The sequence below is a fragment of the Choloepus didactylus genome, chromosome 1, assembly GCF_015220235.1.
Source record: "Choloepus didactylus isolate mChoDid1 chromosome 1, mChoDid1.pri, whole genome shotgun sequence".
In the NCBI taxonomy this organism is placed as follows: domain Eukaryota; kingdom Metazoa; phylum Chordata; class Mammalia; order Pilosa; family Megalonychidae; genus Choloepus; species Choloepus didactylus.
Genome location: NC_051307.1, coordinates 2,533,878 through 2,553,991, shown reverse-complemented (window position 1 = coordinate 2,553,991; position 20,114 = coordinate 2,533,878). Strand labels below are relative to the sequence as shown.

Sequence of the window (20,114 nt, the reverse complement as noted above, 5' to 3'; positions counted from 1 at the left end):
GGGCCGGGGGCAGGTGCTGTCAGCAGACGTGGCAAAGAAGGCAGGAGCAGCAACCCCGCCTCCTGAAGCCCCCCACCCATGCGCCCCTCCAGCCCCGTGGCCCCCCTCCATCCAGCCCCAAGCCGTCATGTTCCCTGCAGTGTGGCAGCCCTCACCACATGCAGGCGTAAGGGGGGCACTGCCCGGGGCAGACTGTGCAGCCACAGAGTCCGTCCGGGACTCTTGGCTGTGGCGCCCACTCCCACAATATGCTGGGGCTCCTGGGTGTCCTATAGCAGGGACCCCCAGGGCCTCCAGCGCTTGGTGAGGCAGCAAACCCAGCTGCTGGGTGAGAGGGGAGCACACACCTAGTCCTGGGGCCCTGTGGTGGCCATGGACGGCCATTAGGGGCCTCTCGGGGTGCCTCTCCCAGGCCTCTTTCCAGAAGAAATTGAGAGTTTTGTTGCCGACCCTTGCTGAAAGCAGGAGGAGCTGAAGGCCCTGGGCTTTCCCAGGGGTTCAGAGGTGGTGGGACCTCCCCATGGCCACATGAGCTCCATGAGGCCCCCCTCTTAGGGCTCCCTCTACCTCACAGCTTCTCCACTGGTCTCCCCCACCCCACAGCTGGGAATTGGGAAGCTGTGAGCTGAGCCCCCTTGGCTGCGGCCACCCAGCCAGGAAAGAGCGATGGAGGGCCCCCCTACTCCAGAATTGGCCCATGGCCATGACCTCCCAAGGCCCAGGGGGCTCCGGCGGGTGAGTCCCAGAAAGCCCCCGTCCCTTGGGCAGAGGAGGATGAACCCCGCCGCTGGCAGAGCTGCTCGCAGGGTTTAGTTGCTGCCCGGCTGTGACCCCACCGTGGCCCTCCCGAGGCAGCCAGCCTGGGGCTTGGAGCCCGGTGCCCTTCCTGTCACATTAGTATTCTGTCTTGTGATCTGGGGAATGTAATTTTGGGCCCTGGAACATTTGGCTATTTCAGCAAGCTTTCCAGAGAAGGAAGCTAGTGAAACGTCTTGGGGATACTGGAGCTTGGGGAAGCATGCCCCGGACGGAAAGCCCTGGGCCGGCGGCCGTTCCCACCAGCTCGTCTGCGGCAGGCGCTCGGCTGTGGAACATTCCTGGGAAATCCCCTTCACTGACTCGTGCACAGATGGCAGAGGTGGCACTGACGTGCATTCAGGACTCGAGCCAGGGGGAGCCCCAAGAGGCCCTGGCCCGCCTCCCTCAGTCCTGTGGGAAGAGGGGTGTGGGAGTCACCCTGCAGCACCCTTAGGGGGTGGGGGACATGGAGGGAGGCTGGGGGAGGCTCGAGTGGACCCCAGGCCCCCACCCGCCAGGCGGGAGAAGGGGTGCTGCCCCCACAGATGCTGACCCTAAGGGGCTCCCGGTGGGAGGCACCCAAAGTGGAGTGGGCAAGCCGGGGGCCACTGTTCCGCTGTCCTGTGACCCTCAAGTGGGGAGGGTCCCTCCTCCCCCCCAGTCCCCAGGTGGGAGATTCCAGAAACCTCTGGGGAAACAAGCAAAGAACCAAGAGGCTGCTGGTTGAAGGCCTCCAGCAGCCACCAGCCCGGCCGCAGGCCACCTGCAGGGACCCCTGGGTGGGCCTTGAAATCGGCCTGGGTGGGGGGGATTGCAGCAGGAGATCTGCAAACGCTGCACATCAGCCCCCACCCCCGCCGGCTGTCCGAGGGGACCCACTGACCAGCGCCCCTGGCCTTGGTGCCCCACTGGGAACAGGGAGACCCCGGACAGAGAGCCTGCAGGGCCCCTCGAAGAAACCCAGCAGGAGACTGAGGCCGAGACAGGAGCAGAGAACCCTGAGGCAGCAGGTAATTTGAGAACAAGAAAAACTGAACAAGCAAAGTACCCTACTTCTTATCAGAGAGCTACGGGAAGATGCGGATCCGCACACCGAGAGCAAGCCAAGGGGGCTTGGAAATCGAGGAAACGGGTAGAGATGGCTAAAATTCAAAATAAAAACCAGAGGGTTGGCCGACGGTGGGAGAAATCTCCTGGCAAGTGGAGCCCCAGGGAGCCGGCCGGGAGGGAGGGCAGAGGGCTCTCGGCTCTGCCCCAAGGCCTTGCTCGAGGGTGGGGAGGCCCAGAGGGCCCCAGCACGGTGCCCAGGCACGAGGTGGCAGTGACAGGCCGGAAGTTTCCACAGGCGTCCAGGCAGGAGAGCGGAGAACACGGCCGACACCCGGGGCGGGGGTGAGAAGGCCGTCGGCTTTTCAGGAGCAGTCCACACGCCAGGGAAAGCGCCTCACTGGGGTTCTGACCCCCACACCTCACCCACCCGGGGCGGGTGCAGAGGCATTCCCAGACACGCCCGAGTCCCAGAACATGGCCCCCCACGCGTGTGGCGCAGGAGACGGGACGCTGTGCCTGCGTGCGGGCAGGAGCGGGGTCAGGACACCCCGGCGTGACGCGGACGGGGGCGGGGAGGGAGGGCGCAGGCCGCACCGGGCGGGTCCTGCGGGGACGCAATGGAAGGGCCGCTGGAAACGGAGGCGAGAGGCACCGCACAGAGCCGGGGCGGGCGCGGGGAGACAAGGCCGAGGGTGGGTGAAGGTCAGGAGAAGAACAAAGCGGCCTGTTAACCCCGGGATAAAGCAACCACTAAGCCCGAACAGCAGTAAAAGGAAATGGGACGGGGGCGGGGAGGACTGCCTGCCTAGCCGGGAGTCCGGGCGGCCGCACCTCCAGGGGGGCTGGGGGCACGGGGTCCCTCAAGTGGGTGCGTGGAACCTCTTTCCTAACGGCAAATGTCACTGCAGAAGGGCCACCACCTGGAAGCCAACTGAAAAGGGGCGACTTAGATGGCAGCAGAGCAACAGTGCCCCGAGCGAGTTTAAGCCGAGCCCACGCGGTGGGTGGACATGTCCAGGGCTGGCGGGCCCAGGGTCCACTACCCCAGGGTGGGCCTGGGGTCCTGGCAGCAGGGGGCCGGGGTGAGGGCTCCGCCTGCAAAGACCCCCGGGCCCCAGGCTGGTTGTCCGGAAAGAGGGGTGACAGGACGCACCGCACCCCGCAGCGCTCACACCTGATCCCTTGGGTCGTGTGTGTGTTCCTGCCATAACAACACAGTCCCATACGGTCAGGCCTGGCCCCGCATCAGACAGAGACACGAGCCTCTGCTGTGGTGAGAAGGTGTGTTTGTTGAGGATGCTTCAGCAAGGAACTGGAGGAAAGAAAAATCTTTCCAAGACCAGTTTGAGGTGAGAAAGGTGACTTCAGCTTTTACAGCCCAGCAGACAGAGTGGCCGGGGTCCAGAAGAGAGCAGAAAAACTAGTAAAAGTCGCAGCATTCGTTAAAATGGAGTAAGGGTCGCCCGTTCACTTTTGTGGGCGTACCCGGTTATCCGGCAGGCCCTCCTCTCTGGTGACCACTCAGGCCTTCGGTCTCGTCCTTCAAGGGGGGAAGGTGCTGGAACAGGCTGTAGGGGTGTCACCTGCGTGGGGGGACATCTGATCCCACAAGCGGGGCCAGGAAAAGATCTCCTTGACCAGACAGGAACAGAGCGGAGGCTTTGGAGATTAGGTGGCAGAGAACCGCGCCAGCGAGGGCTCCCAGGCCCGGGGGGACTCGGAGCCGCTCGAGTGAACTGACGACAGTGAGCGTTTCCAGCTCCTGAAGCCCACACACGGCGTCTTCCTGCTAAAGGACCGCACTGGGCACTTCCCCACTATTCAGCTACCACAGGGGAATGTGGATTGGGGGCTGGAAGCCTCGTCCTGGGGTTCCTGGGGGTCCAGACTGGGGATGGGGGTGTAGTGGTGCAGTCTCATCTGTCCTCAGACCCAGCCTGGGGGCTTCGAGGGCGCCAGGCACAAATGCCAGGAAGGGGCGAGCTGGTTGCGTGTGGCGGAGGGTGAGGGACCGGCAGAGGGGGGTCCAGGTCCACAGCCGCCGACTGACGTGTGCAAGCTTGTGGGACACACGGACAGTGCCCAGCCCCCCAGGCACCGTGGGGGCCATGCCCAGTGGCTCCAACAGGCCTGTGCAGGCCCCTAGTCCCACCAATTACATGAGACCACCCCTCGCCTCCCCCACCCCGACCACAGATCACACTCCATGGCCAGAGGAGCCCACAGAAGACCCTGCAGGGACATACACCCACCTTCTTGTTGGGGCTCCCAGTGGAGCGCCCGGCAGCGACGAGCGTTGCCCGAAGTGGCCCCGGGTGCAGCTGCAGCTCACAAGCTGATGCTCCCAGGCATGGGGAGGCAGCGAGGGGCTGTGGGCCCTGCACCCGCCCCGCTGCAGTCACCTCTCCCTGCCCTGTGGGCAGCAGCCAGCGTAACCCAGTCTCCATCCAGCCCTGGCAGGAGGGATGGGGCAGGGAAGGGCCAGGCTCTCTCCAGTCCCAATAATTTAAACACCAGCACAAGCTGGCTTTTCTCCGCAGTGGCTTGGAGCTTACACCCTCCTCATGGATGCGTCCTCAGATCTGAGGGGTGCTAGGAGGGCTCCTGGGGCTGGGCTTCCCTGCCCAGATCCTAGGCTGACTCTACACAGAGAACTTTCCAGAAGGCCATTCTTCCCCAACAGCTGTTTCACCTGTGGTGCACCTGGAGCCCCAATCGGGAGCAGTGGGTGGGCCCCGGCTAAGGCCTCACAGGCAGGGCAGCAAAACCAGCCAGTTGAGAGAGAGAAGAAGGAAGGGGCGGGGGAGAGAAACAGGGTGGGGAGGGGAAGCCTGGCATTAAAATAAAAATCCTTCAGCAACAGAAAGGAGGCTGCAGAGGTGACCGTTAATGAGAATTCAAGGGCAGCTCATTTCTAGGAATGTCACCCTTCTGGAAGTTTCCCTTGGTCAACAAAAATGTACCCTGCGACTGACTAATCCAGAGGCCTGAAAATGGGTGAAATCATCTGCATGCGTTTCTCATGACGCCGAGAGAAGGGCTTTTACCTGCGAAAACAGCCCCAGCCCAGTGGGGTCCATTGTTCAGAAAACATCTGCTTATGGATCAGGTTTTGGAAAAATACTTTATTGAGGAGAATCACCCTCAAAGCCCCCCATTCTAAGATGAGCCTCAGAAATAGCGGCTTCAGCCAGAGGCCTGAGTTCCCCAACCCCCCCACCATGGACTCCTCCACGGCCGTGAGCACAGGGCAGGGTCTGGGGGTCCAGGCGTGGGGACCCCATCCGTGGCCAACTCCAGCCGAGGGCTGAGGTATGGGTGGTGGCAGTGACCGGGGCCCTCTACCTCCCAGGGGCTGGGGAGATGCTGGGGGAGATGCTAGGGATATGCTTGGGGCTTCAGGACAGAGACGGGGGCGACAACAGAGGTTGGCTGCTGGGGCCAGCATGGGGGGCAGTATGGGGGTCAGTGGGGAGGCCAGTAGGGGGGGCACAGCAGCACCCCGGCCCCCGCTGCGGTCACTGGGTGTCCTCCTGTGGCTCCTGCCGGAGCAGGGCCTGGAGCCGGCTGCCCACAGTCTGCTGCACGGCCTGCAGCCCCTCTGCGTCCAGCTCCCTCAGCAGCAGCAGGATGGCCGTCAGGACGTTGTTCTGGGGGCACAGAGCAGAGCTGGCCAGCCCGCCAGGGGTGCACCCTCACCTCACACACGCAAGAAGGCCGGGGACCCAAAGAAACCCTTATGGGGCTTTCTACCCACTGGGCGGAACCCTCAGCTCGCCCATCCTCACGGCCCTGGAAGGCCCCACCGACCACATTTTACAGGCAGGGAAGCCGAGGCCCAGAGCCTGCGCCCCCTTCCCGGTCACACGCTGGTCTGCCCCCAGGCTGCCCATCTGACGCCTGCCCCAGCACACGCGTGCTCAGGTACGCCATGCGTGAGCCTAGACAGGTGGACAGCTTGTCCCCACACTGTCCCCACACAGCCTTCTGTGCTCCACGGGGGACGCAACCCTTTCTGCTGAGAAGGCGAGGGCCCTGCACGTGTGCTCTGCACGGCTCTCCGTGTAAGGGGACCGGAGTGGGGCCGTGCGGGAGGGCTCTGCTCAGAGAAGCCCCATCTGACGGCCGCTCCCACGCTCTGTTCCCTCCAGGCTCACCCCCACCCTCCCCGGGGCCACCTGCATCCTCTAGGGGCTCTGGGGGTGCTCAGAGGCCTCGTCACCCACCCAGAAGGCCCCATCCTGGCTCAGACCCTCACAGCTCGCGGGGGCCATGTTCACACGTCCCTCCTTTCTCTATCGTTCCAGATCTCTGATCCACACCCCTGGGGTCTCAGCTGTGGAGTTGGGGTGCTGGGGGGGTGCTTCAGGCTGCAAGAGGAGGCTCCTGGCCTCTCAGGTCTGCCTCTCCACGCCGTGTTAGCTCAGGCCCAGAGGCCAGGCAGGTGGACACCAGGGCCGGCTCCCTCCCCTCCCCAGCCTGGCTGGGTGCGGCTCTCTGGGGGTCTCCAGGCGCCCCCCCACCCCCCACTCCCGCACCCAAGGAGGAAGGCTGCCCCTGCCCACTCACCCTGCTCCTCCAGCTGCTCGCGGCCTCTCTCTGGGGGAAGGCAGGAAACGGGAACTGCGAGGGCGGCTTCGGGCCCCCCTGCTCCTGTGCACTGCTGGGAGAGCAAGAGGGGTGCTGACGGCCGGGGGCACGGCGAGGGCCTGGGCTTTCCCACGTCTCCCCCCTCTGCCTGTATCGCTCGTTTGTTTTAAGCAGCAAAAATACGCTAATTTCGTAGTTTAAACCAAGAAGAGATGAGAAAACCAACCCAGGAGACCAGATTTGGTCCAACTTCCAGGGTGTGCTACTTCTGGGGGGCGTGGGGGGTAGGCAGCCCCACATCTCTCCAACCCCCTGATCCGTTTCTCACCTGCCACCTGCCCGAGGCCCCCCAGATGCATCACCCCAGGAGGCCCCCACCCAGACTCCCACCCCAGGCAGACGTCTCCACAACCTCCCCGGCAAAACTGGGCCGGCCGAAAGCTCAGCGCCCTGGAGGCCTGGGACACTGCTGGTGGGGGGCCCGAGGTCAGGCAAAGCAGGTGTGCAGCTTGTGTCCCCCCACCCTGGGTGCTGGCCCCTCGCTGCTCTTCATCCCCCCGCTGACTGGGGGACCAGGTCTGCACACGGGCCCTGCCTGCTCTCTCCCCTCCTCGAGGCTAAACCTGATTTCCAAGTCTGAAAACACCCGGGAGATGCCACGGAAGCTGGCGCTGGGGTGACAGTCACTTAGGGCAGAGAAAGGCCGAGAGAGAAGAGCCGCCCGAGGACGGGCCTGAGGCCGTGGCGCCCAGGGAAGCCCCTGTCCCCCGCCGTGGCCCCGCAGCCCCCCGCCCGCCGCACCTGGTCCCCTCGCTGTAGCACAGCGCCACCCGGCCCGTCTCCCCGGGGCCGTCCTCGGAGCCCAGGGCATGGGAGGGGCCGGGGCTGCCGTTCTGGGGGCCCGCTGGGGAGGGGGCGGCCGTGATCTCGTCCCCTTCCATCAGGGCTCGGGACAGCTCCTCCTCGGTCACAGCTTGGGACGAAGCAGAGAGGGAAGGTGTGAAGGGCGCGTGCCCACCGCGGCCAGCCCTGCGCTGCGAGCACACGCGCTGCAACCGGGACAGGCAGGTCGGAGAAGGGGCCGGCTGCAGTGTGCGCTGTCCCTCTCTCAGCAGGACGACAGCTCCCCGAAGGGGATCTACGTGAAAGCTGCTCGACTGCGGACAACTGTCACGCACACCAGCGACAAGGGCTGTCACTTGTACCAAGAACACCAGCAGATGAACGAGCACGAGACCCCGGGGCTCCGCAAACAAGCTGGGGGCAGCTGGGCCCCGGGAAGGGGAGCGCATGGCACACACCCGGCGATGGAGGAGACGGAACACTGAGGGGAGTGCCCCCCCCAAGAGGAGGGTGCAGGCACGGGGCAGCACCGGGGGGGTGAGGGGAGGAGTGTCAGGAGCCGGCAAAGCCGGGGAGCAGGCAGGAGCACCTCACTGCTGGGGACAGGAGCACCTCACTGCTGGGGACAGGAGCACCTCACTGCTGGGGGGGACAGGAGCACCTCACTGCTGGGGGGGGGCAGGAGCACCCTCACTGCTGGGGACAGGAGCACCTCATTGCTGGGGGGGGCAGGAGCACCCTCACTGCTGGAGACAGGAGCACCTCACTGCTGGGGGGACAGGAGCACCCTCACTGCTGGGGGGGACAGGAGCACCTCACTGCTGGGGGGGACAGGAGCACCCTCACTGCTGGGGACAGGAGCACCTCATTGCTGGGGGGGGCAGGAGCACCCTCACTGCTGGAGACAGGAGCACCTCACTGCTGGGGGGACAGGAGCACCCTCACTGCTGGGGGGGACAGGAGCATCTCACTGCTGGGGGGGACAGGAGCACCTCCCTGTGGAGCTGAGCTGGCAGGTACAGGCCCCGGCACACCCAGGAACCTGCAGGAAAGGGGAGAGGGTTGAGGGCAGGGATGTGCTCCCAGCTCGGGTTCTGGCTCTGGCAGTGAATCCCACAGGTGGCGCGCCCCACATGGGGTGCTGTCCCCGGGTCCCCCAGACCCCCCAGCCCCCGCCGGGCCCACCCTGGTTGTCCAGCTTCTGCAGGCCGGGCAGGTTGCGCAGCACGGTCATGCGGTACAGGTGGGGGTTGGCCCCGCAGCAGGGGTTCTCGGCCAGCCACAGCACCCTGAGGCGCGGCAGGTCCTTCAGGTGGAAGAGCTCGGCCAGGCTGGGGATGCAGTTCCTGCGCAGGTAGAGCTCGCTCAGCTGCTGGCACTGGCTCACCGCCTCCAGGCTCGACACGCTGTTGACGCTGCACGGACAGAACCACGTCAGTGCAGACAGGCCCCGCTGCCCTCGCGCCCGCCAAGCCAACCCCCCCCCCCCGCCCGTCACAGGCATTGGGAGAAGGTGCTAATGGGGTCGGGGTCCATCTGCTTCTCCATAGAAGTGAGTCAAGAATGGATGTGATGGACGCGCTCCGTGGAGACCCTCGGCACCAGGGAAAGCTCCAGGGAACGGGAAGTCTGTGTCCGTGGCCAGTGCAGACGGAGCAGATCACGTCAGCGAATGGCTGCTCTGGCCTCACACTCTGTGGTCCTAGGCAGTCTGGGGGTGTCAGAGGGAGGGGGGGTGCCGCACCCCCTTAGCAGGTGAGGCAATTTGGGCCTCCTAAGGTACAAACCACCTTGCCCCCAAACAGGCCGGACAACCCACAGCAACAACACATGAGGTCTGTGCCGTGCAGAAACCCAGCTGTGGACCTCAGAAACTCCACGCTTCAGAAAGAATGTGCATTGACATTGAGTTCCACAGAAACGGTGAGCAAACCAAAGAGACAGAAAAACCACAAGAAAGTGTGTTGGCAGAGGCTCCAGAGGTTTAAACTAATACGAGAGATGCAAGCCCGCCACCACAGCCCGACGGACCCAGCTCAAAGGCCCTGAGCGCCCATCTGCTGGCCAGACCAGGCAGCCCAGACGGGGAGCGCACTCCGTGAGAGGACAAGCCACGGGAGCCACACACACTCCACAAGAGCTGCACATGGCAAGAGTTACTCTCCATGAGAGCCATGCACGAAAGCCACCCTCCTCGAGAGCCACGTGCCATGAGAGCCACCCTCCACGAGTCACATGCCACAGGAGCCACGTGCCACGAGAACCACCCTCCATGAGAGCCACCCTCCACGAGTCACATGCCACAGGAGCCACGTGCCACGAAAGCTACCCTCCGTGAGAGCCACGAGAGCCACGTGCCACAAGAGACCCCCTCCGTGACAGCCGCTTTCCACGGGAGCTGTACTTGCTGTGCCCCAGCAAGAGGATCACACAGCTGTGGGGTGCCTCCCTCCTCCCCAGCTTTGGAGGGATACTGCTGGCCCCACAGAGTGGGAAGGTAAGAACCAGGCAACTGCAGGATGCCCTGATGGGATGGACCTGACTGGAACATTCTCTCCCAGAGGGTTACTGTGGCAGGTGAATTACGAACCCCAGAAAACCTAGTTTTTAATCCTAATCCATCCCTGTGGGTGTGAACCCTTTAAGTGGGACCATTTCCTGAGGTGACCTCAGCAAGGTGAGGCCGGCTGAATCCGGGTGGGTCTCCACCCTAGTACTGGAGGCCTTCTAGGGAAGGCCACAGAGAAAGGAAGCTATGGAAGAAGCTGGAAGTCAATGGAAACCGGAGGAGGAGAAGACACTGCCATGTACGTTGCCAGGTCACAGAAAAGCCCAGGACCCAGGAGCGCTGGCAGCCAGCCCCAGAACGCCACCGTCTCCTGGGAGAGAGCGTGGCCTCACCCACGCCTCAGTTTTGCACTTCTCCTGACTTCAAAACCGGGAGCCAAAAAATCCCTGTGTGGAGCCCACCCACTGCATGGTAGGCACCGAAGCATCCGGCAAACGGAGACGGGCTTTTCCCACTCGTGTTCCAACACAATGCTGGCAAGGGGCACTGATAGATGAGCTCAGCCAAGGACCCCCCAGCGCTCTGTCCTTATGTCGCACCACGATGACGACCGTTCCCACCGCGCGCGAGGGACCTGAAGCCCCTCAGAGAGGTCCAGCAACTTGTCCCAAAGCACTCAGAGCCCGGCCCTGATGCCAAGCTGCACACGATCTGGGGCAGAACCCAAAGCTGCAGGTATCTGTCAGGCGAAGCTCTCCGAGGCCCTGGTCCCAACTCCAGCCCCACTGACAAGCACGACATAAAGTCCGGAACACACACTCCAGGCCAGGCCCGGGGCTCCCCGCTCAGCACGTGGGACTCCACGCTCCTCAGGGCCCCATGTGGCGAGCACTGGTGTCACCTCCAGCTTCCAGATAAGGAAACCAAGGCACAGAGCCGTTCTGTGCTGCCCAAGGCTAGGAAGTGGATAGGTGGAAGAGATGGGATTCAGACCAGGAGCCTGACTGAGCCCATTCATTCACTCATTCATTCATTCAGCAAGAATGCACTGACTGGCAGGCCCTGGGCCGGGCCTGGGGCTGCCACGTAGCAGACCTGCCTCTGCTTCCTGTGGTGGCAGCAGGTGGATGTGAGCTTTAAATGAGGCACCCAAACGCATCCCCACACCTGCCTGTGGAAGGGGCTGCGGTGGGACAGAAACGGAGGCTGGGAAGAGTCTGAAGACACATCTACAGGACAGGAGGGGCAGCCATGCCCAGGGAGACAGGTCACAGGGGTTGGCAAGGGGACCATGGGCAAGTTCTAGAACCATTCTGAGCTGCTAAACACTGAGGAGTCCCACCTGCCTGCAGGATTCAAAGCCTGTGCAGGTTTAACTGTGGGGCCCTGTGTACAGCACCCCACCAGGGCCTGGCAAGCAGCCTGCGGTCCACAAGTGTTAGCTCCCTCCCCCCCCAGCTCCAAAGGGGGAATTTAAGGCCGTAGGAAGGTCTTCCTTCCACTGACCCCCAAATACTCCCAGAAGCTGAAATTTCAATGCTGAAGTTTGCTTCATTCCAGGTTTTCTCAGTCTGCTAAAATGCGAACGCCTCTGACAGATCTCCTGACTAAAGAAGCTGGCAGGGTGCCCCCCCGCTCCACCTGGTGGGAAGAAATGGGGCAGACACAGGACCGGGGGGGCAGAAAGGCTGGGACACTGGGGTGCCTGAGGCCAGACGGGGCGGGGCACAGATGAGATGGCCCGGGGCAGGGGCACCACAGGAGACGGCTGGGGGGGGACCATGGGAGATGATGATGGGGGGTCATGGGAGATGGTCGAGGGGAGGGGACGTTCATGGGCGATGGTCTTGGGGGGCCATGGGAGGTGATTTGGGGGGACACAGGAGATGGCCAGGGTAGGGTGTGGGAGATGGTCAGAGGGACTGTGGGAGATGGCCAGGGGGTCACGGGAGATGGTCAGGGGGGCCACCACTGCTGTTTAGAGGCGCCACACACCAACTGCGGCCCAGCACAGAGAGATGAGGTCAAGGAGGAGGAGCAGGGGACCCGGCAGGATGGTTCCATGGGAAGCAGAGCCCTTGAGGAGGCCCAGCGTCTCCCCCAGAAAGGAGGGCAGGGAGTGGGGGCAGGAGCCAGGCTTAGACTGGGCTGGGGGCTCCCAAGTCATTGAAGGTGGCCTGAGGGATGAAGCCATCTCAGGGCCTGCTGGGGCTTCCCGAGGCCTCCCCCAGCCCTGTAGCCAGTGACCACGGTGGCCGGCCATACCTGAGGGTCATCACTTCCAGGCTGGGCATCTCCCGGCAGATGGAAATCTAGGAAGGAAAGAGAATGAGAGTGGTGTCAGAGTCAGAGCATCCATCAGCTCCACCTCGAGGCCCACGGGGATAGCCATGCCACCCGGGACGCTTATGAAATACACTTCCACACGTTTAGCCTGGATGGTCCCTCAACCCGGAGAAGCAGTGCTCTCACCCCGTTAGAAAACCCACCACCACCAACCGCGCCCGGCTGTGGGGACAGTGCAGCCCTTAGATGTCCTTAGAGGACATCAGGCGAGGGGACCTCCCCTTCCCCTGTGCCAGGCGAGAACCTTTCTCCTCACTGTCCCTGAGGTGCAGGCCAGGCCAGGTGCCTCCTGCCGACAGCGCTGGGGCTGGACCTGGGTGGAGAAGAGCTGGGATCCAGGGCTGCCCCACAGCCTCTGCAGCAGGTAGCACCACTGGGAGGCACAAGCTCCAATGCTACGCCCCTCCCAGGTATGAGCCCAGGTGCCCGGCTTGAGCCCAAGCACCCCAATGTGCAAGGGGTTTATTTTCCACCACGTGCTCGCTGCTCACCTGGCAGCACTGCCTCTTAGCATGGGGTGGAACAGGCTTTTCTGGACCAGCCCAGAGGCTCGTCAGCATTTCCAATTTGTTTTTTAAAGAAATGCACAGTTCAAGTTACAAAGTATGAGTAGATAAAGAAATAAATGACCAGCACCCAATCCTTGTGTAAGCGGGGGGCATTTGTTCTAGGACTGAGAAATAAATAAATCAGCCCGTTCACAGCCATGCACACCTAAGGAAGCTCGGGCCCAATCTCTTCCTTTCATGGGGTGGGGAGGAATGGGGTGCACTAAATTATCTGACCAAGGGGAACTGAAGTGAGGGGCATGGAAGCCCAGGAACCTATAAAGATTGTTCTCCTTCACAAAGAAAACAAGCCCTTCTGGGGTTCTTTTAGGAGACTGAGGGCAAGATCACAAGGCCTGTGCTGGGAATCTGTTCCATCCTCTGTCCACAGCCCCTCCTGTAAGGACCAGCAGGTGGTATCAAAACATCTCGCTTATCTTCCCACGTGTAAGGGACCTTCAGGGTAAACCAGGACTTTACACGACACTGAGATTTTTGCTTTACAAAACTGCTACATGAACGCAGTACACGGACATGGGGCCGCGAGGAAAGACTGCAGGTTCATCAGGTTTGTTTGCTTGGGGAAGAGGTTCAGGAGAGCAGCATGACACTTACATCTGTGAGGCGGCTGCCCCTGGGGAAAGAAGAGAGTCACAGGCTTTCATTCTGTTCAAGTTCAATGGAAAGGAAAAATTAAAAACAAACCTCCATAAATTAGAGGCCAATATCTACAAATGATCAGATTCTATGATTTTATATGACCCAGTAAAGAAAGAGTGCCCAGCTAACTGCAAAAAAAAAAAAAAAAAAAAATCAAGAAAATGATAAACGTTTGATGCTTGGAGTCTGTGTATGTGTGTGCACTTTTGAAACTAAGGAGCCACAGGGGTTGCTCCATTTTTAGGACACTAAGAATGGCTCATTTTCAGGGTCCCAGGGCAGAAGGCTCCTTTCCCTCAAGGATGTAAAGCAGGGAGTCTTTACAGGAGACCAAGTTCAAAGGCTAAACATGCAACTTATGAACAAACTTCAGGAGGCCTAGAATAGGGTCGTTGTTTCTCCCTGCTTTAGAGAAAGTACAGCCACTCCATGCAAAACAAAGAAAGGCATTATTGGAAGCAAATGACAGGGGGGACATTTTGGCCCCAGTTCCTGGGCAAAGAAAAGGCTTTGTAATGAACAAGTCTGAGTTCATTTTAGTCACAGTCAATCTGCTGAAACCAGTGCAGGCAGGGTCTGTGCTTGGCTGAGCTCGGTGCCCCCTCCCCACCCCAGCTGGCTGTCAGCTCCCGGGGCCCCTTCACCCAGCTCGGGGTCCCCCCTGAACACGCCCAGTCCTCAGGCCTCAGCTCCAGGCTACTCCTTCCTGCCCCAGGTGACCCGGCCGCTCCCCCCGTATCCCCTCCTGCCACCTCGGGGGGCAGCCCAGCTCCCCCAGGACTCGGTTGCACGGATGCTTAGTGAGTCGCTCCTTCAGAGCCTCGGTTCTCTTTCTCTGCCCCCCGAAGCGGCATCCATCAGCTTGCTCTCCCACCTTATCCATTCGCCCGGCTCCCAGTGGCTGTCGGCAACCAGGGCAATGAGACGCCCCCGCCCAGGGAGCCACCATCTGAGGCCCGGGCCGGCCTGAGGATCCCTGCGGGTGCTTCAGGCAGCAGGAGCCGCCCTGGGTCCGTCGGCGACGCCTCGCTCGGGCCCGTCCCGCCGGGGCCTGGGGGAATGGGAGCAAGATGGGGGGCGCGGACCCCGGGCCCGGGGCTCACCAGCAGTTGAGCTTCCGCACGCTGTCCAGCTCCGAGGCCTTGGCCCGCGCCAGGACCATCTTCCGCGTCAGCTTCATGGCGAACGCGGCGCCGGGACCCCAGGCCCCAGCCCCGGCCCGGCCGGTCGGGGTGGACCCGGCCCGAGACCCTGCGCGCTCGGCCTCGCGGGGTTCCGGCTCTGCGGCGGCGCGTCTCCAAGGGGCGGGGGCAGCGTCGCCAGGGGCGGGGCCCTGCGAGCCCATTGGTGGCCCGGCCGGGGGGCGGGGCGTCGCGGGCGCGGCGGGGACGCGGGGCTTCCGGGCAGCGCGCTCGGCCCCGCCCCGCCCCCGGGCCGCGCGTCCCGTCCCGCGCATGCGCGGGTGGGCGCGGGTGGCGGGACTTGCCAGCCTGGACCCTTCGGTTGTGCGCGGGGTCGGGGAGCCTCCTGCGCTCTGGCCCGCGAGCCCGCTCCCCGCACGCTGGTGCGTCTCCCTGCTGCTCCGACTCAGACTACTGAGCTGGGAAACCCGGGGCGGCCCTGGGCCACGTGGATCCCCTCCCGGCCTTTACGGGACCGAGGCCAGTGGCTCGGCCTCTTAGGAGTCACAGGTGTGGCTCATACTATTACCTGGGCGAGCAGGTACCTGACGACGGGGCTGGGGACCTCGCACCTGCTGGAGGTCCCCGGCTGCTCCCCAGGGTATCAGCGACATTCCGAGCCCAGGGCCCAGAACCTCAGCGGGGGACTGTGTGGGGACAAGGGGTCGCGGGTTCAGTGGGGAGACCCGGGATTTTGCTGAGGTTACTCTCCCAGCCCCACTAACTCTGCTGTTTTTAATATGAGGACAGCATAGGTAATTGCAAACAAGGAAAACGTTCCCTTCGTATTTTGACAACAGCTGCCATTTTCTGTGGTTTTGTCCCCATGCTATGTTTGTGGCTGGGTGGGGTAGTGCTGTGAGGGTTTATCAGTCAGATTCTTGCCGCAAACCCTGTTGTGGATATGTGAGTGAGGAGGCCCCCAGCTGTGGGGCATAGGCCTCCCCGTGGAACACGGGACTCTTGCGTTGCTTTTGGAGAAGGAAGCGAGCTCGCAGCGGTGGCCGAGCGTCAGAGTGCGCAGGTGCACACCGGCTTCAGCAGCAGCCCCTGGGGGACCCGTCATGGCCCAGTTACGAGGCAGGGAGTGTAACTCTCATGTTGGCATCTACAGGCACCGAAAGCCAGCCTGCACCTGGACAGAAGCATCCAGGAATGGCACGTCCCGGAAGCGGGGAAGTGAGGAAGGCTGCTGCGCTCAGGGTGGTGAAGGGTGATGGGTGGTTGGGTGCAGTGTAAGACTTGCGCAGATGGAGTGTCTCAGGGCAACACATTCCGAGTTCATGGCCAAGTGGGGAGAAAGCCATCCAACCTCTGGCTGATGAGAAACACAGAAACCGGAGCGGTGGGAAGCTTCCTGCAGGCTCAGGCTCTCGGGGAGGGTCCTTCCGGCCTATTCCAGCTTCCAGAGGCCCCAGGTGTTCCTTGGCTTGGGGCCACGTCCCTCCCAGCTTGGCCTCGTCTTCTGGCCTGCTCCCCTCTGTGTCTGTGTCTCCTCTTCTTAGAAAGACCCCAGTCATTACATTAAAGCCCACCCACCCCAGCAGGACCTCATCTTAACTAGTCACATCTGCAAAGGCCCTATTTCCAGTAAGCACACATCCAGTGGCACTGGGGGTAGGACTTGAGTATGTCTTTTGGGGGACCACCATTCAACCCAAGCCAGGGTGGTCCCAGGGGATGGGTACAAAGCAGAGGCTGCCAGGAGCTCCCAACAGCAGGCCAGAGCCGGCAGCCGGGAGACGATGCAGAAGCTCCCACAGGGACAGCCGCGTGGGTGATGATATCTTAAGGAGTCAGGCCCCCCCACGTGTGGGCAGCTGCACCTTACCTCTGGGGGGAGGGATGCTGAGGATGCACGGGACGGTGGCGGAGAGATGCTGGTGGGCTGGAAGCTGATGGAAGAGGGCTCCGGAGTTGCTTTCCTGTTTCTCCTGGCCTGGCCCTACCTGCCCTGTCTACCCAGGCTAGTGAGGCCAAGGTTAAGGGCCAGGCCAGGTAGGCTGTGGGAGGGGCCCCGCTCCTCTGGTTTTTGCCAGCTGTGCTGAGTGGGGTCCGGCCCTTGCCCCTTGGCAGTTCCCAGTGGGGTGAGGCCCCCTGCAGAGCAACTGTCCCTGGAGATATTTGCGTAGGTGTGAATTCAGGTAATGGGCAGAGGCTGAAGGAATTTTAAGATGCTTGATCGAAAAAGCCTAAAATTATAGACATTAAAGTTACTTTTGATGAGGCCTTAGAAGGAAACAAGGAATGTGCTATGGGAAACGTGAGCCTTTTTATAAAGTAGCAGAGAGTTTGATGAAATCGAGTTCTGTTGTTGGATGGAAGGAGGAACTCCTAAGGGATAAACTTGCATGTTTAGCTGATGGAGTGTCCAAGCTGGCTGTGGAAGGTGCAGCCTGGCTTCTCCTTGAGTGAAGTGGAGAGGAGAGGAATAAACTGAGAGCCGAGCTCCCAAGCGCAGAGAAGCCAGCGACTGGTGATCCTGAGAAGCCTGAGCCTGTGCAGACAGTGCGCTCTGAGACCAGAACCAGAAGCAGCTCCATCCGGGGCCTCCCAGAGCTTCTGGGCTGTGAGTCCCAGAGGACAGGGCTCCACCTGAGGGTTTAACCCAATGACACTTCACTAAGAGGCTGTGGCTGAACACGGTCCAGTCGGCCACCTCAGCGGAAGTCGGGATTGGAAATGCAGTTTTGCAGGAAGGATTTGTGGGAAGGTCTATTCTTGATGGCTTGGACCTCCTGGAACTGCACGCAAAGCCAACAAAGGTTTTGTGAAATTTGCATGAACAGAAGCAAAGCCTGAATAGGACGGAGGAGGGGTGAGTGGGAGGCACAGTGACTTCCAGGGCTGAACCGTGGAAGCTGAGGTCTGAACCAGAGATCCCCTCCAGCAGGAGAGAGGGGCCCTCACGTGTGTGGAGGGGGCGGGTCTGCCCCGGTGCTTGCTGGGGGCGGGCCATCTTCCCTAGAACGTGGAGGAGTGGGCTCCTGCCCCACTGTTCAGGGAGAGTTTGGCTGCCACCCCAAAGCTCAGAGAGGGTAGGGCTTACACCCCAGTTTTGGGGCAGAGCATGGCTGCTGCACAAGCACCTGGAAAGGGTGAGGCTGCCGCTCCATCAGGCCTGGAGGACAAAGGATCAGGCCAGTGGTGACTCTCACACTGAGATCGCCTGGAGTTTACCCTGCTGGGGTTTGAATAGCTTGGGACCCATGACCTCCGTTTTCCCTCCAGTTTCTCCCTTCTGGGTACCGGGAGTCCCGACAGTGGGAGAGGGACTCCGTGCCAGAGCTCAGCAGGGCAAGGTCAAGCCCAGACGGTGGAGGATTTCAGACCTCACATGGACCTGCGCCCCAGTGCAGCCCCAAGAGACGGCCCTGATCAACCCCAGGCTCTGTCCCCAGCACCCCCTTCTCTCCACCCACCTTCTCTCCTTAGGTGTGCTTGTTCAGTTTGTATGGTCTATAGGCTAACAATGCCCACTTCCGTTTTCCCAACTGTACTAGTCAGCTGTTGCTACATAACAAATTGCCCCAAAACTAACCACTTATAACAACAGACATTTACTATCTCACCGTTTCTGGGGACCAGGACTCTAGAAGCAGCTTCGCAGCTTTGCTGGTGGGGTTTGACTTCCCCCACTTGCACTCTTACCCGGAAGCTGTCAGAAGAGACGAGTTCTGGGTCCCAGACAAAGGACGACTTATTACGTATGGCCCAGCAGGCAGCATGAGCCTCGGCACATTTGCATCAGTTCCCCCGACCCCCAGTCCCACAGGGGTGATGGACTGGGCCCCGATGTGTGCTGCATGCCCAGGGGTGTGCATTGCAGGGGAGGAACACTGAGCCGGGGGAAACCCCCACACCCACAGCAAGCACCAGCAATCCTGCTCTTTGTCCAAGGGAGACGTTACCTTGTCTCTCAAGGTTTCCAGGGGTGTGAGCAACCCTGAGAAGTGGCTGCAGCAAAACAGCAGCCAGGGCTTTGCAGTCTCAGCACCCCAAGATGTGTTGGAGCCCAAGGATTGTGGCTTTCTGGGCATGGAGCGCCTGGCCGTCCAGGTTGCGTGGAGGGAGAATGTACCAGGGCTAAGTGACTTGACCCTCTGGTCAGAGCCCAAAAAAAGAGACTGGGAAATAGGGGACTGGCAGGACCAGATGAGACATCTGGGCACAGTAATGCCCCCCAGGGAGCGTCCATGTGGCAGGGGCACCGAACAGCCAGGTGGAAATTGAGGCGGCCAGTTCCCGTCCATTGGCCTCGGTCCTCAGCCGCCCTGGTCCCGGCCCCGGGGAAGTGGGAGGGGCAGAGCCACAGTGGCCAGGACGGGGCAGTGTGTGTGCCAGCAGCGAGGCCTCCCTCTCCCCAAGCGGATCCAGCGACTGCCTCTGCCCGGTGCAGCCCGCCAGCAACAGGGGCCGACGCTGAGCCCGTTTACACCATGTCTACACAGGGACAGGGCAGCGCTGTGTTGTAAATGGACAGATGCAGTTGGGGCTGGGCTGGCTGTGCCTGCCCTGTGGAATCAGCCAGCACGGCCCTCTGAGGGCTCACGGGGCATTGGGTCCCCCAGCACCGGCCCCGCGGAACATCACGCCTGACTGGGGGCCCACAAGACCTGGCTCCTGCGAACCAGCCCCCGTCTCTTACCCTCCAGCTCCGTGGCTGGCCACAGTGCCCTCTCTGGGGTCCCCAAACATACCAGGCTCGTCGTCACCTCGGGGCCTTTGCACTTGCCCATCTCTGTCCAGGAGGCTCTGCCAGTGTCCTCCACTTCACTGGCCTCTGCTCGCAAAGGCCTCACCACCCTAAAACTGCAGCCTGATATTTGCCAGCTCCTTCCGGCTGTGCTTTTCATGTTTCTCGCAACCGGAAGTTATATATTTTCTTGTGTACCTATTTGTTGTTCTCCCTGCTGGGCTGCCAACCCCGCGGTGGCCAGTCCCCAGAGCTGCAGCCCTGGGCTGGGGTCCGGCCTGGTGTTGGGTCTCGGGCAGTGCTGCTGTCTGGGGGTACTGAGTGCGGCGTCTGCTGTGCCTCCCCACCCCAGCTCAGACAAATCCTAGCAGGGACCTTGGGCAAGCTCCTAACGTCCCGTGAGCCCCGGTTCCCTCATGGGTGGGGTGGGGGTGAGAGTGTCCCCTGCACTCTGGGCTGCGAGGGTGGCGAGAATCACAAGGGGAGGCTGAGCCAGGCGAGCCTTGGGCCTCCTTGCTGAGGGGCGGCCCCGGCGGGGTGCAGACGTGTCGGATCACAGATTGGCACACCGTGGAGCCGTGCTTATAGAGAAGAACAGTTTGTCTTGACTGTTTTATTCCCATGTCCTGAGACTTCACAAGCCTTGCCTCGGGGTGGTCTCCAGCTCCGCCGTCACTCCCCTTACAGAAAGGCGCAGCCTCCCAGAGCATCTGGACGAGCAGGCCCGGCATGGCGCGTCCACAGAGCCTGCCCCAGCGGCGGCCTCTGCACTCTCATGCGGCCCTCATCGGCCCCACTTGGCTTTTAAACCTCAAGAGCCATCCTTTTTGATAAGATGGTTCTGGAATGCGGATGACCTGTTGCCTCAGGAAGCGAGGAGAGAAAGCAAGACA

The 20,114-nt window shown here is 61.8% G+C and overlaps 1 protein-coding gene across 4 annotated transcripts; it reads right to left on the bottom strand.

The window, feature by feature from the left end:
- Positions 1-4,953: 4,953 nt before the first annotated feature.
- CFAP410 (cilia and flagella associated protein 410) lies at positions 4,954-14,634 on the bottom strand. Of its 4 annotated transcripts, none has more exons than XM_037830667.1 (7): positions 14,448-14,634; positions 13,300-13,318; positions 12,056-12,102; positions 8,467-8,696; positions 7,240-7,411; positions 6,418-6,511; positions 4,954-5,498 (listed from the first exon to the last, which is right to left on the bottom strand). In XM_037830667.1, exons 1-7 carry the CDS (start codon positions 14,522-14,524, stop codon positions 5,367-5,369), a joined length of 771 nt encoding a protein of 256 aa, XP_037686595.1. In that variant the 5' UTR covers positions 14,525-14,634; the 3' UTR covers positions 4,954-5,366. The 4 variants fall into 4 exon arrangements, with proteins under 4 accessions (XP_037686595.1, XP_037686602.1, XP_037686613.1 ...); XM_037830674.1 differs by having other exon boundaries at positions 6,418-6,508; XM_037830685.1 differs by having other exon boundaries at positions 13,300-13,350; positions 14,448-14,511.
- Between the last annotated feature and the right edge of the window lie 5,480 nt (positions 14,635-20,114).